The 27384-nt window shown below is 52.2% G+C and overlaps 6 protein-coding genes across 6 annotated transcripts; all 6 read right to left on the bottom strand.

Moving 5' to 3' along the window:
- Positions 1-1239: 1239 nt before the first annotated feature.
- Positions 1240-1557, bottom strand: LOC310919712 (feather beta keratin-like; the record flags this gene model as incomplete). The annotated part of the gene is made up of 1 exon (XM_083879180.1): positions 1240-1557. One exon carries the CDS (start codon positions 1555-1557, stop codon positions 1240-1242), a length of 318 nt encoding a protein of 105 aa, XP_083735306.1.
- Positions 1558-4514: 2957 nt separating this feature from the next.
- Positions 4515-4832, bottom strand: LOC310918238 (feather beta keratin-like; the record flags this gene model as incomplete). The annotated part of the gene is made up of 1 exon (XM_083877086.1): positions 4515-4832. One exon carries the CDS (start codon positions 4830-4832, stop codon positions 4515-4517), a length of 318 nt encoding a protein of 105 aa, XP_083733212.1.
- Positions 4833-7774: 2942 nt separating this feature from the next.
- LOC310911522 (feather beta keratin-like) lies at positions 7775-8092 on the bottom strand (the record flags this gene model as incomplete). Its single annotated transcript, XM_083865152.1, has 1 exon — positions 7775-8092. One exon carries the CDS (start codon positions 8090-8092, stop codon positions 7775-7777), a length of 318 nt encoding a protein of 105 aa, XP_083721278.1.
- Positions 8093-11014: 2922 nt separating this feature from the next.
- LOC310913160 (feather beta keratin-like) lies at positions 11015-11341 on the bottom strand (the record flags this gene model as incomplete). Its single annotated transcript, XM_083868305.1, has 1 exon — positions 11015-11341. The coding sequence occupies one exon, from the start codon at positions 11339-11341 to the stop codon at positions 11015-11017; it is 327 nt and encodes a 108-aa protein (XP_083724431.1).
- A 2954-nt stretch (positions 11342-14295) lies between these two features.
- On the bottom strand, positions 14296-14613 carry LOC310917982 (feather beta keratin-like; the record flags this gene model as incomplete). Its single annotated transcript, XM_083876636.1, has 1 exon — positions 14296-14613. One exon carries the CDS (start codon positions 14611-14613, stop codon positions 14296-14298), a length of 318 nt encoding a protein of 105 aa, XP_083732762.1.
- A 6229-nt stretch (positions 14614-20842) lies between these two features.
- LOC310918300 (feather beta keratin-like) lies at positions 20843-21160 on the bottom strand (the record flags this gene model as incomplete). The annotated part of the gene is made up of 1 exon (XM_083877154.1): positions 20843-21160. One exon carries the CDS (start codon positions 21158-21160, stop codon positions 20843-20845), a length of 318 nt encoding a protein of 105 aa, XP_083733280.1.
- Positions 21161-27384: the final 6224 nt, after the last annotated feature.

Genomic DNA, 27384 nt, shown 5'->3' with positions numbered 1-27384 from the left:
ACTTGGTTGTTCCAGCAGTCCAAGTGTTCTGGAGTCTAGGGGTTAAAGGAATCTCCTGCATTTTAACAGTGTCAAATGTGAAGTTCTGCGTCTGGGCAGGAATGGCACTGGCCCCTACGTCATGCTGTGGACTAAGTGTTTGCAAAGAGCCGGGTAGAGAGCAAAGAAGCCGCAAGGTGACAGTGGAGATTTACTTGAAAGGATGTCACCCGTGTTCAAGACAGGTTTGTGAAGATTGTTGCCATGAAGTTGGGAGAGGTGGCCCTTGCTCTCTTTGGAGAACAGGTGAGGTCTCATATGGGGTGGTGTGGACAGTTGTGGCCTCCACATGTGCAGAATGACAAATGGGGGAGTGGATGAAGAGCACTTGAGGGCCTCCAGATAGTGCAAGGGCTGGTGGATCTTTGCTGGAGGCGAGACTGAGAGAGCTGGGACCCTGAGGAGACAAGGCTGGGCTGGGGGGGTAACAAGCGTGTGGGAGCTCCGCTCATCTCAGCACGGTACATATACACAAGAGAAAACAGATGGACTTCCGTGGGCTAAGGAGGGCAGATTTTTTTTTTTTTTTTCTGAGGTTGTGACTGGTCGTAGAGTATAGGAGATGATGGGTTCCCTCTCCTAGGAGCCTCCAAAGTGAAGTGATGATAGTGCTGGAAATGCTGCTCCTGCTGGGCCTGCTAGAGCAGAGGGGATGGAAGCATTTGCTTTCCCGAGTTGCTGTTCAAGTGGATGCTTTTGTTCCTCTCTTTGCTGGGAGGACTCAAGAGTGCTGCTGCAAATGGAATTTTTCCAGTCCGTGCTGGCATCGAGTGAGTTTGGCCAAACTGTGCCAAGGACAGAATTGTTGTGTCAAAGCCTTTTGTTTACGGGGTGATGGCCTTGTGTCATGTTCTGGAAGGTCCCCCCTCTTCTGTGTTTCCCATGTCAGCGTTGGTTGTTACTGGTGGGGATATATTTGTTAGGAAATATTCTTTGCTCCTTTTCCATCCAATTCAATTGTTGAGTGACGGAATTGCACATAGTGAGGATGTGGCGCCATGGGAATTCAAAGAAAAGGAGCAAGCAACTCAGGTTCTGATGCACAAAAAAATTTATTGAAGTGAAAGGATGATGAGAAGGAAGAGGCTGAGGAATCAGGTGTGAGGTAAAAGCAGAGGGAGCATCAGCCGAGGTGCTTTGCTGGCAGGAGCTGTTGCCTGCGTCCTGAGCTGGTGGTGTCAGGGGTGGTGCTGAGGGTCTTCAGCAGGTGTTGCAGCCCCTTCTGCCGTAGCAGCCCAGGCCGTAGCCATAGCCCAGGCCGTAGCCAAGGCCAAAGCCAAATCCCCCAGAGACGGGCTGTCCCTGGGCACTGAGTTCAGTGCCCACGGCAGCCGAGGAGGTGGATCCGACGACGGTGCTCTGGGGGAAGGAGGTCATGATGGGTCCTGGCAGGGTGACCAGCACAGGGGAAGGGTTGATGATGACACGGGAATCCTGGCATTGCAGGGCACAGGGCTCGTTGCAGCTGTTGGCCAGCGGGGTGGGTCCGCAGGGAGTGCAGAGGTTGTTGCAGGCCATGGGTGTGGTGTGGAGGGTCCCTGGAAGAGAGGGGGGTGAGGCAGGGCTGTGGTGAGGGAGTACAATGGGTGGGGCAGTGTGTCAGGACTATGAGGGAGTGTAGAGGCTGGTATGGGGCTGTGGGGAGGGGTGAGGGCTGCAGAGGCTGCCACCGAGTGTGCTGGAGGAGAGACGGCAGAGCTTTGAGGAGTAGGAGGATCAGGGATTCAAGGAGCAGGAGGGTCAGCGGTTTGAGGCTCACCTTGTTGTTGGCAGGAGCTGGAGGAGAAGGTGTGAGGAGAAGTGTGTGAGGGACAGAGGCTCTGGGCCAGCTTTTATGCTGGTCGTGGAGGGGCGGGACAGCCTTGTCCCATGGCCTTGGGGCATTTTGCAGGCCACAGTTCCTTGGTGGCTCAGAGTGGTGAGTCTTGCAGTCAAGAGTGTTTTGCTTCCCACAACTCTGCAGTGTCATGTCCTACTTTTGAGTCCCTATCCATGTGACCTTGGCAGCAACTTTGAAATGCAAGTATTAGAGACCAAAGACGGTTGATGATGATGCTTTTTGGGAGGGCTGTGGACATGACCAGGGCTTTGGACAGTGGGGTGTCATCAGTGAAATCACCCCATGGGCCTGGTGTGCTGTGGTTTGTGGATGTCTTGTGCAGAAGAGGGTCTTCATTCCCCCACAGCCATGTCAAGCTCGTCTGGGCTATGCAGCACTTCTCGGGGTGATGGGTGTTCCCTTCCATCACATTCTTACCTTCCCTGTCCCATTGCCATTATTGTAAACTTGTCCCTGTGCCAAGCGTTTCTTGCTGGATATGGGAAACCATCCCTGTGATGCCTCCCCTGCTGTCCAATATCTTGTGTTGGTTCAGTCATAGGGCTCGTCTCAGCTGGGCCCAGCAAGGTCACACTCTGGGGTGCCATTGCTGGGCTCTGTGTGAAACTGAGACAGGAAAACTGGAGAAGGATAACACAAAGACTTGCGGAACAGTTGAAGGAACTGCAGACATTGGCATTTCTGAAAAAGGGGTTTGACCTTGGTACCCTGTAAATGTACGTGAGCGGAAATTATATCACCAGTTTTGTCTGGCAAGTGATTGTGAGTCATGATGTGGGGAGTATTTTCCTGCACACAACCCTGCCGTGTCGTGTCCGGCTCTTGAAGCCATGTCCATCTGACCTTGGCGGCAGCTTTAAAGTGAGAGTTGGTATTTGGGAGGATTGGCATTGAAAATGTGTGTCAGAGCAACCAAAACATACAAGAAAATCCTAAGACCAATATTGGCGTCATCAGTCATTTTGTGGCCCTTATGTCGTTTAGTTGGTGGGTGTGTTGTGAAGCGGGGCCCCATTCCATGGGAGCCGTGTCAGGCTGGTCTGGGCTTTGCGGCTGCGCTGTGCATGAGGAGCTGTCCCTTCCATTGCAGTCATTCTTCCTTTAACGTGTATTTGAGACCAAACTCTGGTGTTGATGGTGTGTGTCAACGGGGAGCAAAGAGGTGACCAGGATTTGGGGAGGTGGGGTGTCATCATTGAGGTCAGCCTGTAGAACTCGCGAGTTTGGGTTTATGGGTGTAGTCTTTAGAGGGGTCCCAAAGTCTCCCAGGCAGGTCCAGGTGGTCTGGGCTTTCCATCTGTGCCAGCTGTGAGGGCCTGGACTCTCATTTCACATGTGGGCAGTAGGAGAGTTTCTCCCTCAGCAAGTTGGCAGACGGTGGAGTGTTTTAAGGCACACTTGGTTGTTCCAGCAGTCCGAGTGTTCTGGAGTCTAGGGGTTAAAGGAATCTCCTGCATTTTAACAGTGTCAAATGTGAAGTTCTGCGTCTGGGCAGGAATGGCACTGGCCCCTACGTCATGCTGTGGACTAAGTGTTTGCAAAGAGCCGGGTGGAGAGCAAAGAAGCCGCAAGGTCCCAGTGGAGATTTACTTGAAAGGATGTCACCCGTGTTCAAGGCAGATTTGTGAAGATTGTTGACATGAAGTTGGGAGAGGTGGCCCTTGCTCTCTTTAGAGAACAGGTGAGGTCTCATATGGGGTGGTGTGGACAGTTGTGGCCTCCACATGTGCAGAATGACAAATGGGGGAGTGGATGAAGAGCACTTGAGGGCCTCCAGATAGTGCAAGGGCTGGTGGATCTTTGCTGGAGGCGAGACTGAGAGAGCTGGGACCCTGAGGAGACAAGGCTGGGCTGGGGGGGTAACAAGCGTGTGGGAGCTCCGCTCATCTCAGCACTGTACATATACACAAGAGAAAACAGATGGACTTCCGTGGGCTAAGGAGGGCAGATTTTTTTTTTTTTTTTCTGAGGTTGTGACTGGTCGTAGAGTCTAGGAGATGATGGGTTCCCTCTCCTAGGAGCCTCCAAAGTGAAGTGATGATAGTGCTGGAAATGCTGCTCCTGCTGGGCCTGCTAGAGCAGAGGGAATGGAAGCATTTGCTTTCCCGAGTTGCTGTTCAAGTGGATGCTTTTGTTCCTCTCTTTGCTGGGAGGACTCAAGAGTGCTGCTGCAAATGGAATTTTTCCAGTCCGTGCTGGCATCGAGTGAGTTTGGCCAAACTGTGCCAAGGACAGAATTGTTGTGTCAAAGCCTTTTGTTTACGGGGTGATGGCCTTGTGTCATGTTCTGGAAGGTCCCCCCTCTTCTGTGTTTCCCATGTCAGCATTGGTTGTTACTGGTGGGGATATATTTGTTAGGAAATATTCTTTGCTCATTTTCCATCCAATTCAATTGTTGAGTGACGGAATTGCACATAGTGAGGACGTGGCGCCATGGGAATTGAAAAAAAAGGAGCAAGCAACTCAGGTTCTCATGCACGAAAAAATTTATTGAAGTGAAAGGATGATGAGAAGGAAGAGGCTGAGGAATCAGGTGTGAGGTAAAAGCAGAGGGAGCATCAGCCGAGGTGCTTTGCTGGCAGGAGCTGTTGCCTGCGTCCTGAGCTGGTGGTGTCAGGGGTGGTGCTGAGGGTCTTCAGCAGGTGTTGCAGCCCCTTCTGCCGTAGCAGCCCAGGCCGTAGCCATAGCCCAGGCCGTAGCCAAGGCCAAAGCCAAATCCCCCAGAGACGGGCTGTCCCTGGGCACTGAGTTCAGTGCCCACGGCAGCCGAGGAGGTGGATCCGACGACGGTGCTCTGGGGGAAGGAGGTCATGATGGGTCCTGGCAGGGTGACCAGCACAGGGGAAGGGTTGATGATGACACGGGAATCCTGGCATTGCAGGGCACAGGGCTCGTTGCAGCTGTTGGCCAGCGGGGTGGGTCCGCAGGGAGTGCAGAGGTTGTTGCAGGCCATGGGTGTGGTGTGGAGGGTCCCTGGAAGAGAGGGGGGTGAGGCAGGGCTGTGGTGAGGGGGTACAATGGGTGGGGCAGTGTGTCAGGACTATGAGGGAGTGTATAGGCTGGTATGGGGCTGTGGGGAGGGGTGAGGCTGCCACCGAGTGTGCTGGAGGAGAGACGGCAGAGCTTTGAGGAGTAGGAGGATCAGGGATTCAAGGAGCAGGAGGGTCAGCGGTTTGAGGCTCACCTTGTTGTTGGCAGGAGCTGGAGGAGAAGGTGTGAGGAGAAGTGTGTGAGGGACAGAGGCTCTGGGCCAGCTTTTATGCTGGTCGTGGAGGGGCGGGACAGCCTTGTCCCATGGCCTGGGGGCATTTTGCAGGCCACAGTTCCTTGGTGGCTCAGAGTGGTGAGTCTTGCAGTCAAGAGTGTTTTGCTTCCCACAACTCTGCAGTGTCATGTCCTACTTTTGAGTCCCTATCCATGTGACCTTGGCGGCAACTTTTAAATGCAAGTATTAGAGACCAAAGACGGTTGATGATGATGCTTTTTGGGAGGGCTGTAGACGTGACAAGAGCTCTTTAGAGCGACGTGTCATCAGTGAAGTCATCCCATGGCCCTGGTGTGCTGTGGTTTGTGGATGTCTTGTGCAAAGGGTCCTCATTTGGCCACAGCCATGTCAAGCTCGTCTGGGCTATGCAGCACTTCTGGGGGTGATGGGTGTTCCCTTCCATCACATTCTTACCTTCCCTGTCCCATTGCCATTATTGTAAACCTGTCCCTGTGCCAAGCGTTTCTTGCTGGATATGGGAAACCATCCCTGTGATGCCTCCCCTGCTGTCCAATATCTTGTGTTGGTTCAGCCGTAGGGCTCGTCTCAGCTGGGCCCAGCAAGGTCACACTCTGGGGTGCCATTGCTGGGCTCTGTGTGAAACTGAGACAGGAAAACTGGAGAAGGATAAGACAAAGACTTGCGGAACAGTTGAAGGAACTGCAGACATTGGCATTTCTGAAAAAGGGGTTTGACCTTGGTACTCTGTAAAGGTACGTGAGCGGAAATGATATCATCAGTTTTGTCTGGCCAGTGATTGTGAGTCATGATGTGGGGAGTATTTTCCTGCACACAACCCTGCAGTGTCGTGTCCGGCTCTTGAAGCCATGTCCATCTGACCTTGGCGGCAGCTTTAAAGTGAGAGTTGGTATTTGGGAGGATTGGCATTGAAAATGTGTGTCAGAGCAACCAAAACATACAAGAAAATCCTAAGACCAATATGGGCGTCATCAGTCATTTTGTGGCCCTTATGTCGTTTAGTTGGTGGGTGTGTTGTGAAGCGGGGCCCCATTCCATGGGAGCCGTGTCAGGCTGGTCTGGGCTTTGCAGCTGCGCTGTGCATGAGGAGCTGTCCCTTCCATTGCAGTCATTCTTCCTTTAACGTGTATTTGAAACCAAACTCTGGTGTTGATGGTGTGTGTCAACGGGGACCAAAGAGGTGACCAGGATTTGGGGAGGTGGGGTGTCATCATTGAGGTCAGCCTGTAGAACTCACGAGTTTGGGTTTATGGGTGTAGTCTTTAGAGGGGTCCCAAAGTCTCCCAGGCAGGTCCAGGTGGTCTGGGCTTTCCATCTGTGCCAGCTGTGAGGGCCTGGACTCTCATTTCACATGTGGGCAGTAGGAGAGTTTCTCCCTCAGCAAGTTGGCAGAGGGTGGAGTGTTTTAAGGCACACTTGGTTGTTCCAGCAGTCCGAGTGTTCTGGAGTCTAGGGGTTAAAGGAATCTCCTGCATTTTAACAGTGTCAAATGTGAAGTTCTGCGTCTGGGCAGGAATGGCACTGGCCCCTACGTCATGCTGTGGACTAAGTGTTTGCAAAGAGCCGGGTAGAGAGCAAAGAAGCCGCAAGGTGACAGTGGAGATTTACTTGAAAGGATGTCACCCGTGTTCAAGACAGATTTGTGAAGATTGTTGACATGAAGTTGGGAGAGGTGGCCCTTGCTCTCTTTAGAGAACAGGTGAGGTCTCATATGGGGTGGTGTGGACAGTTGTGGCCTCCACATGTGCAGAATGACAAATGGGGGAGTGGATGAAGAGCACTTGAGGGCCTCCAGATAGCGCAAGGGCTGGTGGATCTTTGCTGGAGGCGAGACTGAGAGAGCTGGGACCCTGAGGAGACAAGGCTGGGCTGGGGGGGTAACAAGCGTGTGGGAGCTCCGCTCATCTCAGCACTGTACATATACACAAGAGAAAACAGATGGACTTCCATGGGCTAAGGAGGACAGATTTTTTTTTTTTTTCTGAGGTTGTGACTGGTCGTAGAGTCTAGGAGATGATGGGTTCCCTCTCCTAGGAGCCTCCAAAGTGAAGTGATGATAGTGCTGGAAATGCTGCTCCTGCTGGGCCTGCTAGAGCAGAGGGGATGGAAGCATTTGCTTTCCCGAGTTGCTGTTCAAGTGGATGCTTTTGTTCCTCTCTTTGCTGGGAGGACTCAAGAGTGCTGCTGCAAATGGAATTTTTCCAGTCCGTGCTGGCATCGAGTGAGTTTGGCCAAACTGTGCCAAGGACAGAATTGTTGTGTCAAAGCCGTTTGTTTACGGGGTGATGGCCTTGTGTCATGTTCTGGAAGGTCCCCCCTCTTCTGTGTTTCCCATGTCAGCATTGGTTGTTACTGGTGGGGATAAATTTGTTAGGAAATATTCTTTGCTCATTTTCCATCCAATTGAATTGTTGAGTGACGGAATTGCACATAGTGAGGACGTGGCGCCATGGGAATTGAAAAAAAAGGAGCAAGCAACTCAGGTTCTCATGCACGAAAAAATTTATTGAAGTGAAAGGATGATGAGAAGGAAGAGGCTGAGGAATCAGGTGTGAGGTAAAAGCAGAGGGAGCATCAGCCGAGGTGCTTTGCTGGCAGGAGCTGTTGCCTGCGTCCTGAGCTGGTGGTGTCAGGGGTGGTGCTGAGGGTCTTCAGCAGGTGTTGCAGCCCCTTCTGCCGTAGCAGCCCAGGCCGTAGCCATAGCCCAGGCCGTAGCCAAGGCCAAAGCCAAATCCCCCAGAGACGGGCTGTCCCTGGGCACTGAGTTCAGTGCCCACGGCAGCCGAGGAGGTGGATCCGACGGCGGTGCTCTGGGGGAAGGAGGTCATGATGGGTCCTGGCAGGGTGACCAGCACAGGGGAAGGGTTGATGATGACACGGGAATCCTGGCATTGCAGGGCACAGGGCTCGTTGCAGCTGTTGGCCAGCGGGGTGGGTCCGCAGGGAGTGCAGAGGTTGTTGCAGGCCATGGGTGTGGTGTGGAGGGTCCCTGGAAGAGAGGGGAGTGAGGCAGGGCTGTTAGGAGTGTGAGAGAGTGTGGAGGCTGTTGTGAGGCTGTAGTGAGTTGTGAGGGGTGCAGAAGGTAGTGGTAAGAATTCTGGAAGAGAAGGGCCGTGGAGACCGAAGCTGGAGGGGCCAGGGGTTTGAGGCTCACCTGGTTCTCAGGAGCAGAAGGTGTGAGGAGAAGTGTGTGAGGGACAGAGGCTCTGGGCCAGCTTTTATGCTGGTCGTGGAGGGGCGGGACAGCCTTGTCCCATGGCCTTGGGGCATTTTTTAGGGCAGCAGCTCTTGCCGGGCCAAGGTTGTTAGTCATGAGGCAAGGAGTGTTTTCCTTCCCCTGCCTCTGCACTGTCATGTCCTGCTCTTGACGCTGTGTCCATCTGACCTTGGCAGCAGCATGAATAAGTTGGTGTTTGGGAGGTTTTGATTGTTTGATGTGTGTCAGAGAGGGCTGAATAAACAAGCAGAGCCCAGGAGAAGTGTTATGTCATCAGTGAGGTAATTTTGTGGCTTTCCTCTGCTGTGGTTTTCCAGTGCCTTGTGAAGGGCTCATCCTTTTGTGTCTTGAATGAGATCAAGAGACAGAAACTGGAAAACCAGGTAGTGGTCAGGAGGGATTTGTTTCTTCATTTTTAGGGTCCATTTGGATTTTGGAAAATTACATGAGAATTAACTCTTTCATTTTAAATGTATTTCCTAATATCATTAACAAACCAAAAAAGCCCAGCATCAAATGGTGTAGCTCCCTTTTATATCATGGCTGGTCAGTGACTTCAGTTCTGTTTCTGTGCATTCAAGCTGTAAGGTTTCATCTCTTACATCCCTTAAGTCTTAATACTATGTTCCCCATAGCAAAACCATTAATTACTGCCTGATGCTCAGCATGCTCCTCTTTCCTTCTTTTTCACGGTATGGGCATTTCTTCATGAAATTCTATGATTCCCTGCTCTTGAGGCCTTGTCCATCTAACCTTGACAGCAGCTTTAAGTGCAAGTTGGTGTTTGAGAGGGTTTGCATGGAAGACTGGCATTAGGCCAGGGCAAATAAACAACCAAAATTTAGGAGGGGTGTGGTGTCATCAGTGAAATCACCCTGTGGCACTCACTGGTGTGCTGTGGTTTGTGGGTCTGTTGTGAAGAGGGGCCCCATTCTCTCCCAGGCCTGTCAGGCTGCTCTGGGATTTGCAGCTGTGCTGGAGCTGTTGCCCCTTCCCTCCCATTCCATTGCTCCTCACCTTGATCCCACGTGCCTAAGCCTGACACTAGACCTGACCTTTCCTGGTCACTGTGCACTGTGGATATCTCCTGCTTGGAAGATTTTGATATCCAGGGTGAGCTAGTGGTTTCCTTAGGCTGAGTGCAAAGGGCTGGGGCCACTTGTGATTGAATGAGGATTTGGAACGTTGTTGGTGGTGAGCATTACATGATCCTCAAAACAAACACAGGGGAGTCCAGGTTGTGTCTGTGCCCAGCGGGGTGGCCTGAGAAAGGTGTGAAGGGCTGGACCTGGAGGCTTGTGGCCCCTGCCCCAAAGTCCAGATGGCAGCAAGTCCCCAGTGCTGTAGACCAGGAGTTGGAGCCTTTTGGCCAACCCTGAAAATCTGACTGGTGCTGGACATCTGCTGGAGCTCACCAAGGGCATCTGCCAAGTGCTGTTTCTTTGGAGCAGCCATCCTGGATAGGAAGGAATGTATGTCTATCAAATATGAGAACTGTTTTCTTCTATGAAATCGTCCTTGTGCTTGAAGAAATGGAGCAGGAGGTGGCCCTGTAGCATTGTGGGAAAAGGGACCCCAAGTCTTTAGGTCAGGATTGGGAAAGGTGTTGTGATGAATCCGAGGGAGGTGACTCTTGCTGTCTCCTGAGCAATGATGAGGTCCCATGTGAGGTGTTGTGAGCAGCTCTGGGCTTCCCACATGTAAATGAAGTCGATTTGGTGAAAGAAAACCAGTTCAGGGCCAGAAAGATTCTTAAGGGGCTGGAGGGTCTTTCCCAGAGGAGAGACTGTGAGACCTGGGACTGCCAGGAGACAAGGCTGGACAGGAGGGTGTCATCAGTGTGTGCAAATCAGTGTGTGCAAATCTCTGATGGCAGAGAATGAAGTTGAGAGATCCTGACTGTTCTCAGCAGTTCACATGTGCAGGACAAAGAGGGCAAGGGCTCAATTGCAAACAGCTGGAATTCCATGGGCAAGGCAGACAAGCCTTTTTCAGTGTGAGGCTTGTCCTGGAGTAAAAGCTGGGGAGTAGTTGTCCTGGGACTGACAAGACTGACCTGTCCAAGGTCCTGGAAGTCCAGCTCTTGCTGTCTATGATCGAGCAGAAGAGAAGGAAGCAATTGCACTCCAGTCTTGCTGCCTAATTGGATGATGTTCTTCCTATTTTTGTGGGGAAGGTTCTTCCTGCTGGGAAGAGAGGTTCTCAAGTGTGTTCGGGCACAGAGAGACTTGGAGAGAGCCATGAGCCAGAGAGAGCCATGAGCCAGAGAGATTTGTTGTGTCAAAAATTCTGCTGTAGTAGGTGTTGGGCTTGTGTCTCCCCTCAATCGCTGCTTCCCATGCCAGTCCTGATTGTTTCAGGTTGTGATGTATTTTCTAAGAAAGGTGTTGAGACCCTTTTTGTATTCACAGCAATAGTTTGTTTATTCCCAGCACTGTGTTGGATGAGGAGGTGTGACCATTGGAATTCACCAAGAAGAGGACACGCGTCATGCTTTGATGCAGGAAAGCTTTATTGAGGCAAAAAATTCCCCAAAAAGAAAGGAACAGGAGAAAGTATTTGAAAGGATCTGGTGTGAGGTAGAAGTAGAGGGACCATCAGCTGAGGTGCTTTGCTGGCAGGAGCTGTTGCCAGAGCCCTGAGCTGATGGTGTCAGGAGTGGTGCTGAGGGCCCTCAGCAGATGTAGCCGCCCCTTCTGCCATAGCAGCCCAGGCCTCCCAGGCCGTAGCCATAGCCCAGCCCGTAGCCAAGGCCAAAGCCAAATCCCCCAGAGACGGGCTGTCCCTGGGCACTGAGTTCAGTGCCCACGGCAGCCGAGGAGGTGGATCCGACGACGGTGCTCTGGGGGAAGGAGGTCATGATGGGTCCTGGCAGGGTGACCAGCACAGGGGAAGGGTTGATGATGACACGGGAATCCTGGCATTGCAGGGCACAGGGCTCGTTGCAGCTGTTGGCCAGCGGGGTGGGTCCGCAGGGAGTGCAGAGGTTGTTGCAGGCCATGGGTGCGGTGTGGAGGGTCCCTGGAAGAGAGGGGGGTGAGGCAGGGCTGTGGTGAGGGGGTACAATGGGTGGGGCAGTGTGTCAGGACTATGAGGGAGTGTATAGGCTGGTATGGGGCTGTGGGGAGGGGTGAGGGCTGCAGAGGCTGGCACCGAGTGTGCTGGAGGAGAGACGGCAGAGCTTTGAGGAGTAGGAGGATCAGGGATTCAAGGAGCAGGAGGGTCAGCGGTTTCAGGCTCACCTTGTTGTTGGCAGGAGCTGGAGGAGAAGGTGTGAGGAGAAGTGTGTGAGGGACAGAGGCTCTGGGCCAGCTTTTATGCTGGTCGTGGAGGGGCAGGACAGCCTTGTCCCATGGCCTTGGGGCATTTTGCAGGCCACAGTTCCTTGGTGGCTCAGAGTGGTGAGTCTTGCAGTCAAGAGTGTTTTGCTTCCCACAACTCTGCAGTGTCATGTCCTACTTTTGAGTCCCTATCCATGTGACCTTGGCGGCAACTTTGAAATGCAAGTATCAGAGACCAAAGACGGTTGATGATGATGCTTTTTGGGAGGGCTGTAGACGTGACAAGAGCTCTTTAGAGCGGCGTGTCATCAGTGAAGTCATCCCATGGCCCTGGTGTGCTGTGGTTTGTGGATGTCTTGTGCAGAGGGTCCTAATTTGGCCACAGCCATGTCAAGCTCGTCTGGGCTATGCAGCACTTCTGGGGGTGATGGGTGTTCCCTTCCATCATATTCTTACCTTCCCTGTCCCATTGCCATTATTGTAAACTTGTCCCTGTGCCAAGCGTTTCTTGCTGGATATGGGAAGCCATCCCTGTGATGCCTCCCCTGCTGTCCAATATCTTGTGTTGGTTCAGCCGTAGGGCTCGTCTCAGCTGGGCCCAGCAAGGTCACACTCTGGGGTGCCATTGCTGGGCTCTGTGTGAAACTGAGACAGGAAAACTGGAGAAGGATAAGACAAAGACTTGCGGAACAGTTGAAGGAACTGCAGACATTGGCATTTCTGAAAAAGGGGTTTGACCTTGGTACTCTGTAAAGGTACGTGAGCGGAAATTATATCATCAGTTTTGTCTGGCAAGTGATTGTGAGTCATGATGTGGGGAGTATTTTCCTGCACACAACCCTGCAGTGTCGTGTCCGGCTCTTGAAGCCATGTCCATCTGACCTTGGCGGCAGCTTTAAAGTGAGAGTTGGTATTTGGGAGGATTGGCATTGAAAATGTGTGTCAGAGCAACCAAAATATACAAGAAAATCCTAAGACCAATATGGGTGTCATCAGTCATCTTGTGGCCCTTATGTCATTTAGTTGGTGGGTGTGTTGTGAAGCGGGGCCCCATTCCATGGGAGCCGTGTCAGGCTGGTCTGGGCTTTGCGGCTGCGCTGTGCATGAGGAGCTGTCCCTTCCATTGCAGTCATTCTTCCTTTAACGTGTATTTGAGACCAAACTCTGGTGTTGATGGCGTGTGTCAACGGGGACCAAAGAGGTGACCAGGATTTGGGGAGGTGGGGTGTCATCATTGAGGTCAGCCTGTAGAACTGACGAGTTTGGGTTTATGGGTGTAGTCTTTAGAGGGGTCCCAAAGTCTCACAGGCAGGTCCAGCTGGTCTGGGCTTTCCATCTGTGCCAGCTGTGAGGGCCTGGACTCTCGTTTCACATGTGGGCAGTAGGAGAGTTTCTCCCTCAGCAAGTTGGCAGACGGTGGAGTGTTTTAAACCGCACTTGGTTGTTCCAGCAGTCCGAGTGTTCTGGAGTCTAGGGGTTAAAGGAATCTCCTGCATTTTAACAGTGTCAAATGTGAAGTTCTGCGTCTGGGCAGGAATGGCACTGGCCCCTACGTCATGCTGTGGACTAAGTGTTTGCAAAGAGCCGGGTGGAGAGCAAAGAAGCCGCAAGGTCCCAGTGGAGATTTACTTGAAAGGATGTCACCCGTGTTCAAGGCAGATTTGTGAAGATTGTTGACATGAAGTTGGGAGAGGTGGCCCTTGCTCTCTTTAGAGAACAGGTGAGGTCTCATATGGGGTGGTGTGGACAGTTGTGGCCTCCACATGTGCAGAATGACAAATGGGGGAGTGGATGAAGAGCACTTGAGGGCCTCCAGATAGTGCAAGGGCTGGTGGATCTTTGCTGGAGGCGAGACTGAGAGAGCTGGGACCCTGAGGAGACAAGGCTGGGCTGGGGGGGTAACAAGCGTGTGGGAGCTCCGCTCATCTCAGCACTGTACATATACACAAGAGAAAACAGATGGACTTCCGTGGGCTAAGGAGGGCAGATTTTTTTTTTTTTTTTCTGAGGTTGTGACTGGTCGTAGAGTCTAGGAGATGATGGGTTCCCTCTCCTAGGAGCCTCCAAAGTGAAGTGATGATAGTGCTGGAAATGCTGCTCCTGCTGGGCCTGCTAGAGCAGAGGGGATGGAAGCATTTGCTTTCCCGAGTTGCTGTTCAAGTGGATGCTTTTGTTCCTCTCTTTGCTGGGAGGACTCAAGAGTGCTGCTGCAAATGGAATTTTTCCAGTCCGTGCTGGCATCGAGTGAGTTTGGCCAAACTGTGCCAAGGACAGAATTGTTGTGTCAAAGCCTTTTGTTTACGGGGTGATGGCCTTGTGTCATGTTCTGGAAGGTCCCCCCTCTTCTGTGTTTCCCATGTCAGCGTTGGTTGTTACTGGTGGGGATATATTTGTTAGGAAATATTCTTTGCTCCTTTTCCATCCAATTGAATTGTTGAGTGACGGAATTGCACATAGTGAGGACGTGGCGCCATGGGAATTCAAAAAAAAGGAGCAAGCAACTCAGGTTCTCATGCACGAAAAAATTTATTGAAGTGAAAGAATGATGAGAAGGAAGAGGCTGAGGAATCAGGTGTGAGGTAAAAGCAGAGGGAGCATCAGCCGAGGTGCTTTGCTGGCAGGAGCTGTTGCCTGCGTCCTGAGCTGGTGGTGTCAGGGGTGGTGCTGAGGGTTTTCAGCAGGTGTTGCAGCCCCTTCTGCCGTAGCAGCCCAGGCCGTAGCCATAGCCCAGGCCGTAGCCAAGGCCAAAGCCAAATCCCCCAGAGACGGGCTGTCCCTGGGCACTGAGTTCAGTGCCCACGGCAGCCGAGGAGGTGGATCCGACGACGGTGCTCTGGGGGAAGGAGGTCATGATGGGTCCTGGCAGGGTGACCAGCACAGGGGAAGGGTTGATGATGACACGGGAATCCTGGCATTGCAGGGCACAGGGCTCGTTGCAGCTGTTGGCCAGCGGGGTGGGTCCGCAGGGAGTGCAGAGGTTGTTGCAGGCCATGGGTGTGGTGTGGAGGGTCCCTGGAAGAGAGGGGGGTGAGGCAGGGCTGTGGTGAGGGGGTACAATGGGTGGGGCAGTGTGTCAGGACTATGAAGGAGTGTAGAGGCTGGTATGGGGCTGTGGGGAGGGGTGGTGGCTGCAGAGGCTGGCACCAAGTGTGCTGGAGGAGAGACGGCAGAGCTTTGAGGAGTAGGAGGATCAGGGATTCAAGGAGCAGGAGGGTCAGCGGTTTGAGGCTCACCTTGTTGTTGGCAGGAGCTGGAGGAGAAGGTGTGAGGAGAAGTGTGTGAGGGACAGAGGCTCTGGGCCAGCTTTTATGCTGGTCGTGGAGGGGCGGGACAGCCTTGTCCCATGGCCTTGGGGCATTTTGCAGGCCACAGTTCCTTGGTGGCTCAGAGTGGTGAGTCCTGCAGTCAAGAGTGTTTTGCTTCCCACAACTCTGCAGTGTCATGTCCTACTTTTGAGTCCCTATCCATGTGACCTTGGCGGCAACTTTGAAATGCAAGTATTAGAGACCAAAGACGGTTGATGATGATGCTTTTTGGGAGGGCTGTGGACATGACCAGGGCTTTGGACAGTGGGGTGTCATCAGTGAAATCACCCCATGGGCCTGGTGTGCTGTGGTTTGTGGATGTCTTGTGCAGAAGAGGGTCTTCATTCCCCCACAGCCATGTCAAGCTCGTCTGGGCTATGCAGCACTTCTGGGGGTGATGGGTGTTCCCTTCCATCACATTCTTACCTTCCCTGTCCCATTGCCATTATTGTAAACTTGTCCCTGTGCCAAGCGTTTCTTGCTGGATATGGGAAGCCATCCCTGTGATGCCTCCCCTGCTGTCCAATATCTTGTGTTGGTTCAGCCGTAGGGCTCGTCTCAGCTGGGCCCAGCAAGGTCACACTCTGGGGTGCCATTGCTGGTCTCTGTGTGAAACTGAGACAGGAAAACTGGAGAAGGATAACACAAAGACTTGCGGGACAGTTGAAGGAACTGCAGACATTTGCATTTCTGAAAAAGGGGTTTGACCTTGGTACTCTGTAAAGGCACGTGAGCAGAAATGATATCATCAGTTTTGTCTGGCCAGTGATTGTGAGTCATGATGTGGGGAGTATTTTCCTGCACACAACCCTGCAGTGTCGTGTCCGGCTCTTGAAGCCATGTCCATCTGACCTTGGCGGCAGCTTTAAAGTGAGAGTTGGTATTTGGGAGGATTGGCATTGAAAATGTGTGTCAGAGAAACCAAAATATACAAGAAAATCCTAAAACCAATATGGGTGTCATCAGTCATTTTGTGGCCCTTATGTCGTTTAGTTGGTGGGTGTGTTGTGAAGCGGGGCCCCATTCCATGGGAGCCGTGTCAGGCTGGTCTGGGCTTTGCGGCTGCGCTGTGCATGAGGAGCTGTCCCTTCCATTGCAGTCATTCTTCCTTTAATGTGTATTTGAAACCAAACTCTGGTGTTGATGGTGTGTGTCAACGGGGACCAAAGAGGTGACCAGGATTTGGGGAGGTGGGGTGTCATCCTTGAGGTCAGCCTGTAGAACTCCCGAGTTTGGGTTTATGGGTGTAGTCTTTAGAGGGGTCCCAAAGTCTCCCAGGCAGGTCCAGCTGCTCTGGGCTTTCCATCTGTGCCAGCTGTGAGGGCCTGGACTCTCATTTCACATGTGGGCAGTAGGAGAGTTTCTCCCTCAGCAAGTTGGCAGACGGTGGAGTGTTTGAAGCCACACTTGGTTGTTGCACCAGTCCGAGTGTTCTGGAGTCTAGGGGTTAAAGGAATCTCCTGCATTTTAACAGTGTCAAATGTGAAGTTCTGCGTCTGGGCAGGAATGGCACTGGCCCCTACGTCATGCTGTGGACTAAGTGTTTGCAAAGAGCCGGGTAGAGAGCAAAGAAGCCGCAAGGTGACAGTGGAGATTTACTTGAAAGGATGTCAGCCGTGTTCAAGACAGATTTGTGAAGATTGTTGACATGAAGTTGGGAGAGGTGGCCCTTGCTCTCTTTAGAGAACAGGTGAGGTCTCATATGGGGTGGTGTGGACAGTTGTGGCCTCCACATGTGCAGAATGACAAATGGGGGAGTGGATGAAGAGCACTTGAGGGCCTCCAGATAGCGCAAGGGCTGGTGGATCTTTGCTGGAGGCGAGACTGAGAGAGCTGGGACCCTGAGGAGACAAGGCTGGGCTGGGGGGGGTAACAAGCGTGTGGGAGCTCCGCTCATCTCAGCACTGTACATATACACAGGAGAAAACAGATGGACTTCCGTGGGCTAAGGAGGGCAGATTTTTTTTTTTTTCTGAGGTTGTGACTGGTCGTAGAGTATAGGAGATGATGGGTTCCCTCTCCTAGGAGCCTCCAAAGTGAAGTGATGATAGTGCTGGAAATGCTGCTCCTGCTGGGCCTGCTAGAGCAGAGGGGATGGAAGCATTTGCTTTCCCGAGTTGCTGTTCAAGTGGATGCTTTTGTTCCTCTCTTTGCTGGGAGGACTCAAGAGTGCTGCTGCAAATGGAATTTTTCCAGTCCGTGCTGGCATCGAGTGAGTTTGGCCAAACTGTGCCAAGGACAGAGTTGTTGTGTCAAAGCCTTTTGTTTATGGGGTGATGGCCTTGTGTCATGTTCTGGAAGGTCCCCCCTCTTCTGTGTTTCCCATGTCAGCGTTGGTTGTTACTGGTGGGGATATATTTGTTAGGAAATATTCTTTGCTCATTTTCCATCCAATTGAATTTTTGAGTGACAGAATTGCACATAGTGAGGACGTGGCGCCATGGGAATTCAAAAAAAAGGAGCAAGCAACTCAGGTTCTCATGCACGAAAAAATTTATTGAAGTGAAAGGATGATGAGAAGGAAGAGGCTGAGGAATCAGGTGTGAGGTAAAAGCAGAGGGAGCATCAGCCGAGGTGCTTTGCTGGCAGGAGCTGTTGCCTGCGTCCTGAGCTGGTGGTGTCAGGGGTGGTGCTGAGGGTCTTCAGCAGGTGTTGCAGCCCCTTCTGCCGTAGCAGCCCAGGCCGTAGCCATAGCCCAGGCCGTAGCCAAGGCCAAAGCCAAATCCCCCAGAGACGGGCTGTCCCTGGGCACTGAGTTCAGTGCCCACGGCAGCCGAGGAGGTGGATCCGACGACGGTGCTCTGGGGGAAGGAGGTCATGATGGGTCCTGGCAGGGTGACCAGCACAGGGGAAGGGTTGATGATGACACGGGAATCCTGGCATTGCAGGGCACAGGGCTCGTTGCAGCTGTTGGCCAGCGGGGTGGGTCCGCAGGGAGTGCAGAGGTTGTTGCAGGCCATGAGTGTGGTGTGGAGGGTCCCTGGAAGAGAGGGGGGTGAGGCAGGGCTGTGGTGAGGGGGTACAATGGGTGGGGCAGTGTGTCAGGACTATGAGGGAGTGTATAGGCTGGTATGGGGCTGTGGGGAGGGGTGAGGGCTGCAGAGGCTGCCACCGAGTGTGCTGGAGAAGAGACGGCAGAGCTTTGAGGAGTCGGAGGATCAGGGATTCAAGGAGCAGGAGGGTCAGCAGTTTGAGGCTCACCTTGTTGTTGGCAGGAGCTAGAGGGGAAGGTGTGAGGAGAAGTGTGTGAGGGACAGAGGCTCTGGGCCAGCTTTTATGCTGGTCGTGGAGGGGCGGGACAGCCTTGTCCCATGGCCTTGGGGCATTTTGCAGGCCACAGTTCCTTGGTGGCTCAGAGTGGTGAGTCTTGCAGTCAAGAGTGTTTTGCTTCCCACAACTCTGCAGTGTCATGTCCTACTTTTGAGTCCCTATCCATGTGACCTTGGCGGCAACTTTGAAATGCAAGTATTAGAGACCAAAGACGGTTGATGATGATGCTTTTTGGGAGGGCTGTGGACATGACCAGGGCTTTGGACAGTGGGGTGTCATCAGTGAAATCACCCCATGGGCCTGGTGTGCTGTGGTTTGTGGATGTCTTGTGCAGAAGAGGGTCTTCATTCCCCCACAGCCATGTCAAGCTCGTCTGGGCTATGCAGCACTTCTGGGGGTGATGGGTGTTCCCTTCCATCACATTCTTACCTTCCCTGTCCCATTGCCATTATTGTAAACTTGTCCCTGTGCCAAGTGTTTCTTGCTGGATATGGGAAACCATCCCTGTGATGCCTCCCCTGCTGTCCAATATCTTGTGTTGGTTCAGCCGTAGGGCTCGTCTCAGCTGGGCCCAGCAAGGTCACACTCTGGGGTGCCATTGCTGGGCTCTGAGTGAAACTGAGACAGGAAAACTGGAGAAGGATAACGCAAAGACTTACGAAACAGTTGAAGGAACTGCAGACATTTGCATTTCTGAAAAAGGGGTTTGACCTTGGTACTCTGTAAAGGCACGTGAGCGGAAATTATATCATCAGTTTTGTCTGGCCAGTGATTGTGAGTCATGATGTGGGGAGTATTTTCCTGCACACAACCCTGCAGTGTCGTGTCCGGCTCTTGAAGCCATGTCCATCTGACCTTGGCGGCAGCTTTAAAGTGAGAGTTGGTATTTGGGAGGATTGGCATTGAAAATGTGTGTCAGAGAAACCAAAATATACAAGAAAATCCTAAGACCAATATGGGCGTCATCAGTCATTTTGTGGCCCTTATGTCGTTTAGTTGGTGGGTGTGTTGTGAAGCGGGGCCCCATTCCATGGGAGCCGTGTCAGGCTGGTCTGGGCTTTGCGGCTGCGCTGTGCATGAGGAGCTGTCCCTTCCATTGCAGTCATTCTTCCTTTAACGTGTATTTGAGACCAAACTCTGGTGTTGATGGTGTGTGTCAACGGGGACCAAAGAGGTGACCAGGATTTGGGGGAGGTGGGGTGTCATCATTGAGGTCAGCCTGTAGAACTCCCGAGTTTGGGTTTATGGGTGTAGTCTTTAGAGGGGTCCCAAAGTCTCCCAGGCAGGTCCAGCTGGTCTGGGCTTTCCATCTGTGCCAGCTGTGAGGGCCTGGACTCTCATTTCACATGTGGGCAATAGGAGAGTTTCTCCCTCAGCAAGTTGGCAGACGGTGGAGTGTTTGAAGCCACACTTGGTTGTTCCAGCAGTCCGAGTGTTCTGGAGTCTAGGGATTAAAGGAATCTCCTGCATTTTAACAGTGTCAAATGTGAAGTTCTGCGTCTGGGCAGGAATGGCACTGGCCCCTACGTCATGCTGTGGACTAAGTGTTTGCAAAGAGCCGGGTGGAGAGCAAAGAAGCCGCAAGGTGACAGTGGAGATTTACTTGAAAGGATGTCACCCGTGTTCAAGGCAGATTTGTGAAGATTGTTGACATGAAGTTGGGAGAGGTGGCCCTTGCTCTCTTTAGAGAAGAGGTGAGGTCTCATATGGGATGGTGTGGACAGTTGTGGCCTCCACATGTGCAGAATGACAAATGGGGGAGTGGATGAAGAGCACTTGAGGGCCTCCAGATAGTGCAAGGGCTGGTGGATCTTTGCTGGAGGCGAGACTGAGAGAGCTGGGACCCTGAGGAGACAAGGCTGGGCTGGGGGGGTAACAAGCGTGTGGGAGCTCCGCTCATCTCAGCACTGTACATATACACAAGAGAAAACAGATGGACTTCCGTGGGCTAAGGAGGGCAGATTTTTTTCTTTTTTTCTGAGGTTGTGACTGGTCGTAGAGTATAGGAGATGATGGGTTCCCTCTCCTAGGAGCCTCCAAAGTGAAGTGATGATAGTGCTGGAAATGCTGCTCCTGCTGGGCCTGCTAGAGCAGAGGGGATGGAAGCATTTGCTTCCCGAGTTGCTGTTCAAGTGGATGCTTTTGTTCCTCTCTTTGCTGGGAGGACTCAAGAGTGCTGCTGCAAATGGAATTTTTCCAGTCCGTGCTGGCATCGAGTGAGTTTGGCCAAACTGTGCCAAGGACAGAATTGTTGTGTCAAAGCCTTTTGTTTACGGGGTGATGGCCTTGTGTCATGTTCTGGAAGGTCCCCCCTCTTCTGTGTTTCCCATGTCAGCGTTGGTTGTTACTGGTGGGGATATATTTGTTAGGAAATATTCTTTGCTCCTTTTCCATCCAATTGAATTGTTGAGTGACGGAATTGCACATAGTGAGGACGTGGCGCCATGGGAATTGAAAAAAAAGGAGCAAGCAACTCAGGTTCTCATGCACGAAAAAATTTATTGAAGTGAAAGGATGATGAGAAGGAAGAGGCTGAGGAATCAGGTGTGAGGTAAAAGCAGAGGGAGCATCAGCCGAGGTGCTTTGCTGGCAGGAGCTGTTGCCTGCGTCCTGAGCTGGTGGTGTCAGGGGTGGTGCTGGGGGTCTTCAGCAGGTGTTGCAGCCCCTTCTGCCGTAGCAGCCCAGGCCGTAGCCATAGCCCAGGCCGTAGCCAAGGCCAAAGCCAAATCCCCCAGAGACGGGCTGTCCCTGGGCACTGAGTTCAGTGCCCACGGCAGCCGAGGAGGTGGATCCGACGACGGTGCTCTGGGGGAAGGAGGTCATGATGGGTCCTGGCAGGGTGACCAGCACAGGGGAAGGGTTGATGATGACACGGGAATCCTGGCATTGCAGGGCACAGGGCTCGTTGCAGCTGTTGGCCAGCGGGGTGGGTCCGCAGGGAGTGCAGAGGTTGTTGCAGGCCATGGGTGTGGTGTGGAGGGTCCCTGGAAGAGAGGGGGGTGAGGCAGGGCTGTGGTGAGGGGGTACAATGGGTGGGGCAGTGTGTCAGGACTATGAGGGAGTGTAGAGGCTGGTATGGGGCTGTGGGGAGGGGTGAGGGCTGCAGAGGCTGCCACCGAGTGTGCTGGAGGAGAGACGGCAGAGCTTTGAGGAGTAGGAGGATCAGGGATTCAAGGAGCAGGAGGGTCAGCGGTTTGAGGCTCACCTTGTTGTTGGCAGGAGCTGGAGGAGAAGGTGTGAGGAGAAGTGTGTGAGGGACAGAGGCTCTGGGCCAGCTTTTATGCTGGTCGTGGAGGGGCGGGACAGCCTTGTCCCATGGCCTTGGGGCATTTTGCAGGCCACAGTTCCTTGGTGGCTCAGAGCGGTGAGTCTTGCAGTCAAGAGTGTTTTGCTTCCCACAACTCTGCAGTGTCATGTCCTACTTTTGAGTCCCTATCCATGTGACCTTGGCGGCAACTTTTAAATGCAAGTATTAGAGACCAAAGACGGTTGATGATGATGCTTTTTGGGAGGGCTGTAGACGTGACAAGAGCTCTTTAGAGCGGCGTGTCATGAGTGAAGTCATCCCATGGACCTGTGTGCTGTGGTTTGTGGATGTCTTGTGCAGAGGGTCTTCATTCCCCCACAGCCATGTCAAGCTCGTCTGGGCTATGCAGCACTTCTGGGGGTGATGGGTGTTCCCTTCCATCACATTCTTACCTTCCCTGTCCCATTGCCATTATTGTAAACCTGTCCCTGTGCCAAGCGTTTCTTGCTGGATATGGGAAACCCTCCCTGTGATGCCTCCCCTGCTGTCCAATATCTTGTGTTGGTTCAACCGTAGGGCTCGTCTCAGCTGGGCCCAGCAAGGTCACACTCTGGGGTGCCATTGCTGGGCTCTGTGTGAAACTGAGACAGGAAAACTGGAGAAGGATAAGACAAAGACTTGCGGAACAGTTGAAGGAACTGCAGATATTCACTTTTCTGAAAACGATGGTTTTGCTTGATACTCTGTAGAGATAGCTGAATGGAAATTGTAACACCAGATTTTTCTGGCATGGGCTTGTTAGTCACGCTGTGTGAGTGATTTCCTTCACACCATTTTTTAGAGTCATGTCCCGCTCTTGGGGCTATGTCCATCTGATCTTGGCGGCAGCTTTAAAGTGAGAGTTGGTATTTGGGTGCATTTGCTTGGAAGGTGCCTTTCACTGAAGCCAGAATATACAACAAAAGCCTAAGATAACTGTTGGTGTTGTCATTGAGGTAATTTTGTGGCACTTGTGTGGTTTGGTTTGTGGGTGTGTTGTGAAGCGGGGCCCCTTTCCATCTCAGCCATGTCAGGCGGGTCTGGGCTTTGCAGCTGGTCTGTGCATGAGGAGCTGCGCCTTCCACTGCGGTCATTCTTCCATTGGAGTATGAGTATTTGAGAGCAAAGGCTGGTGTTGATGGCACGTGTCAAAGGGGACTGAAGACGCCACCAGTATTTGGAGAGGTGGGGTGTCATCCGTGAGGTCACATTGTAGAATTCATGGCTTTGGGTTTTTATCTATGTTCTTTATAGGCATCCCAAACTATTACACGCTGGTCAGTTTTGTCTGGTCTTTGCATCTGTACCAGGTGTGAGGTGCCATCTGTGCCTGGACTCTGGTGTTCCATGTGGGCAATAGGAGAGTTGCCCTGTCAGCAAGCTGGCAGCTGGTGGAGTGTCTGAGGCATCGTTTGACTCTTCCACCAGTCAGAGGGATCTGGAGTCTAGGGCTTAAAGGAATCTCATGGATTTCAAGAGCGTAAAATGTGAAGGTCTGCAACTGGGCAGGAATGGCAATGGCCTCCAGGTCATGCTGTGGACTGAGTGTCTGGAAAGTGTCTGCTGGAGAACAAAGAAACCACAGGGTCACAGTGGAGCTTTACTTGAAAGGATGTCACCCATGTCCAAGACAGAATTGTGAAAATTGTTGCCACGAAATTGGGAGAGGTGGCCCTTCCTCTGTCTAGAGCACTGGTAAGATCCCATGTGGAGTGGTGTGGACAGTTCTGTCCTCCATAGGTGAAGAAGCACCAATTGGGTTGTGGATGAAGACCACTTGAGGGCCACCTGATAGTGCAAGGGCTGGTGGATTTTTGCTGAAGGAGAGACTGAGAGAACTGGGACTCTGAAAAGAAAAGACTGGGGGTGGGGGTGTCATGAGTTTGTGATAGCTCAGCTGGTCTCAGCACTGCACACATGAAGGGAAAGAGGCAAGTGCATGAGTGAAAAGAGTCAGAGTTCCCTGGGCAAAGGAGGCAAAACTTTTTTTTGTGAATGTGTATGCTCATGGAGTGTAGGAGATGATGGGTTCCTTCTCCTGGGAGCTCCAAATTTGAACTGGCCCTAGTAATGGAAATGCTGATCCTCCTGGGCCTGCTAGAGCAGAGGGGATGGAAGCACTTGCTCTCCAGACTTCATGCTCAAGGGTGCTCTTGTTCCTCTCTTTGCTGGGAGGATTCAACAATGCTGCTGGAAAGACAATTTTTCAAGTGCATGCTGGCAGAGTGACTATGGTCAAGCTGTGCCCAGGACAGAATTGCTGTGTCAAAGCCTTTGAGAGATCAGGTGATGGCCTTGTGTCCTGTTCTGGAAGGTCCCCCCTCTGCTGTGTTTCCCTTGTCAGCGTTGGTTCTTACCAACCATATTTGCTAAGACAGATTTGCTAAGAAATGTTCTTTGCCTCCTTTGTATCCAACAGAATGGTTGAGTGGAAGAATTGCACAAGCTGAGAGTATGAGACAATTTGACTTCAAAAAAAGGAGGAAGCAACTCAGGTTCTGATGCAAGAAAAATTTATTGAAGTGAAAGAATGATGAGAAAGAAGAAGCTGAAGGTATCAGGTGTGAGGTACAAGTAGAGGGACCATCAGCTGAGGTGCTTTGGCTTGCATAATTTGCTTCAGGAGCCCTGAACTAGTGGTGTGAGGAGTGGTGCTGAGGGCCCTCAGCAGATGTAGCCACCCCTTCTGCCATAGCAGCCCAGGCCTCCCAGACCGTAGCCAAATCCACGGCCATAGCCCAGCCCGTAGCCAAGGCCAAAGCCAAATCCCCCAGAGATGGGCTGTCCCTGGGCACTGAGTTCAGTGCCCACGGCAGCCGAGGAGGTGGATCCGACGGCGGTGCTCTGGGGGAAGGAGGTCATGATGGGTCCTGGCAGGGTGACCAGCACAGGGGAAGGGTTGATGATGACACGGGAATCCTGGCATTGCAGGGCACAGGGCTCGTTGCAGCTGTTGGCCAGCGGGGTGGGTCCGCAGGGAGTGCAGATGCTGTTGCAGGCCATGGGTGTGGTGTGGAGGGTCCCTGGAAGAGAGGGGAGTGAGGCAGGGCTGTTAGGAGTGGAGGGAGTGTGGAGGCTGTTGTGAGGCTGTAGTGAGTTGTGAGGGCTGCAGAAGGTAGTGGTAAGAATTCTGGAAGAGAAGGGCCGTGGAGACCGAAGCTGGAGGGGCCAGGGGTTTGAGGCTCACCTGGTTCTCAGGAGCAGAAGGTGTGAGGAGAAGTGTGTGAGGGACAGAGGCTCTGGGCCAGCTTTTATGCTGGTCGTGGAGGGGCGGGACAGCCTTGTCCCATGGCCTTGGGGCATTTTTTAGGGCAGCAGCTCTTGCCGGGCCCAGGTTGGTTAGTCATGAGGCAAGGAGTGTTTTCCTTCCCCTGCCTCTGCACTGTCATGTCCTGCTCTTGACGCTGTGTCCATCTGACCTTGGCAGCAGCATGAATAAGTTGGTGTTTGGGAGGTTTTGATTGTTTGATGTGTGTCAGAGAGGGCTGAATAAACAAGCAGAGCCCAGGAGAAGTGTTATGTCATCAGTGAGGTAATTTTGTGGCTTTCCTCTGCTGTGGTTTTCCAGTGCCTTGTGAAGGGCTCATCCTTTTGTGTCTTGAATGAGATCAAGAGACAGAAACTGGAAAACCAGGTAGTGGTCAGGAGGGATTTGTTTCTTCATTTTTAGGGTCCATTTGGATTTTGGAAAATTACATGAGAATTAACTCTTTCATTTTAAATGTATTTCCTAATATCATTAACAAACCAAAAAAACCCAGCATCAAATGGTGTAGCTCCCTTTTATATCATGGCTGGTCTGTGACTTCAATTCTGTTTCTCTGCATTCAAGCTGTAAGGTTTCATCTCTTACATCCCTTAAGTCTTAATACTATGCTCCCCATAGCAAAACCATTAATTACTGCCTGATGCTCGGCATGCTCCTCTTTCCTTCTTTGTCATGGTATGGGCATTTCTTCATGAAATTCTATGATTCCCTGCTCTTGAGGCCTTGTCCATCTAACCTTGACAGCAGCTTTAAGTGCAAGTTGGTGTTTGAGAGGGTTTGCATGGAAGACTGGCATTAGGCCAGGGCAAATAAACAACCAAAATTTAGGAGGGGTGTGGTGTCATCAGTGAAATCACCCTGTGGCCCTCACTTGTGTGCTGTGGTTTGTGGGTCTGTTGTGAAGAGGGGCCCCATTCTCTCCCAGGCCTGTCAGGCTGCTCTGGGATTTGCAGCTGTGCTGGAGCTGTTGCCCCTTCCCTCCCATTCCATTGCTCCTCACCTTGATCCCACGTGCCTAAGCCTGACACTAGACCTGACCTTTCCTGGTCACTGTGCACTGTGGATATCTCGTGCTTGGAAGATTTTGATATCCAGGGTGAGCTAGTGGTTTCCTTAGGCTGAGTGCAAAGGGCTGGGGCCACTTGTGATTGAATGAGGATTTGGAATGTTGTTGGTGGTGAGCATTACATGATCCTCAAAACAAACACAGGGGAGTCCAGGTTGTGTCTGTGCCCAGCGGGGTGGCCTGAGAAAGGTGTGAAGGGCTGGACCCGGAGGCTTGTGGCCCCTGTCGCAAAGTCCAGATGGCAGCAAGTCCCCAGTGCTGTAGACCAGGAGTTGGAGCCTTTTGGCCAAGCCTGAAAATCTGACTGGTGCTGGACATCTGCTGGAGCTCACCAAGGGCATCTGCCAAGTGCTGTTTCTTTGGAGCAGTCATCCTGGATAGGAAGGAATGTATGTCTATCAAATATGAGAACTGTTTTCTTCTATGAAATCATCCTTGTGCTTGAAGAAATGGAGCAGGAGGTGGCCCTGTAGCATTGTGGGAAAAGGGACCCCAAGTCTTTAGGTCAGGATTGGGAAAGGTGTTGTGATGAATCCGAGGGAGGTGACTCTTGCTGTCTCCTGAGCAATGATGAGGTCCCATGTGAGGTGTTGTGAGCAGCTCTGGGCTTCCCACATGTAAATGAAGTCGATTTGGTGAAAGAAAACCAGTTCAGGGCCAGAAAGATTCTTAAGGGGCTGGAGGGTCTTTCCCAGAGGAGAGACTGTGAGACCTGGGACTGCCAGGAGACAAGGCTGGACAGGAGGGTGTCATCAGTGTGTGCAAATCAGTGTGTGCAAATCTCTGATGGCAGAGAATGAAGTTGAGAGATCCTGACTGTTCTCAGCAGTTCACCTGTGCAGTACAAAGAGGGCAAGGGCTCAATTGAAAACAGCTGGAATTCCATGGGCAAGGCAGACAAGCCTTTTTCAGTGTGAGGCTTGTCCTGGAGTAAAAGTTGGGAGTAGTTGTCCTGGGACTGCCAAGACTGACCTGTCCAAGGTCCTGGAAGTCCAGCTCTTGCTGTCTATGATCGAGCAGAAGAGAAGGAAGCAATTGCACTCCAGTCTTGCTGCCTAATTGGATGATGTTCTTCCTATTTTTGTGGGGAAGGTTCTTCCTGCTGGGAAGAGAGGTTCTCAAGTGTGTTCGGGCACAGAGAGACTTGGAGAGAGCCATGAGCCAGAGAGATTTGTTGTGTCAAAAATTCTGCTGTAGTAGGTGTTGGGCTTGTGTCTCCCCTCAATCGCTGCTTCCCATGCCAGTCCTGATTGTTTCAGGTTGTGATGTATTTTCTAAGAAAGGTGTTGAGACCCTTTTTGTATTCACAGCAATAGTTAGTTTATTGCCAGCACTGTGTTGGATGAGGAGGTGTGACCATTGGAATTCACCAAGATGAGGACACGTGTCATGCTTTGATGCAGGAAAGCTTTATTGAGGCAAAAAATTCCCCAAAAAGAAGGGACAGGAGAAAGTATTTGAAAGGATCTGGTGTGAGGTAGAAGTAGAGGGACCATCAGCTGAGGTGCTTTGCTGGCAGGAGCTGTTGCCAGAGCCCTGAGCTGATGGTGTCAGGAGTGGTGCTGAGG

The sequence above is a fragment of the Zosterops lateralis genome, assembly GCF_965231275.1.
Source record: "Zosterops lateralis genome assembly, chromosome: 1".
In the NCBI taxonomy this organism is placed as follows: domain Eukaryota; kingdom Metazoa; phylum Chordata; class Aves; order Passeriformes; family Zosteropidae; genus Zosterops; species Zosterops lateralis.
The sequence above is the reverse complement of the archived record's forward strand: the minus strand, read 5'-3'. Positions and strand labels throughout refer to the sequence as shown.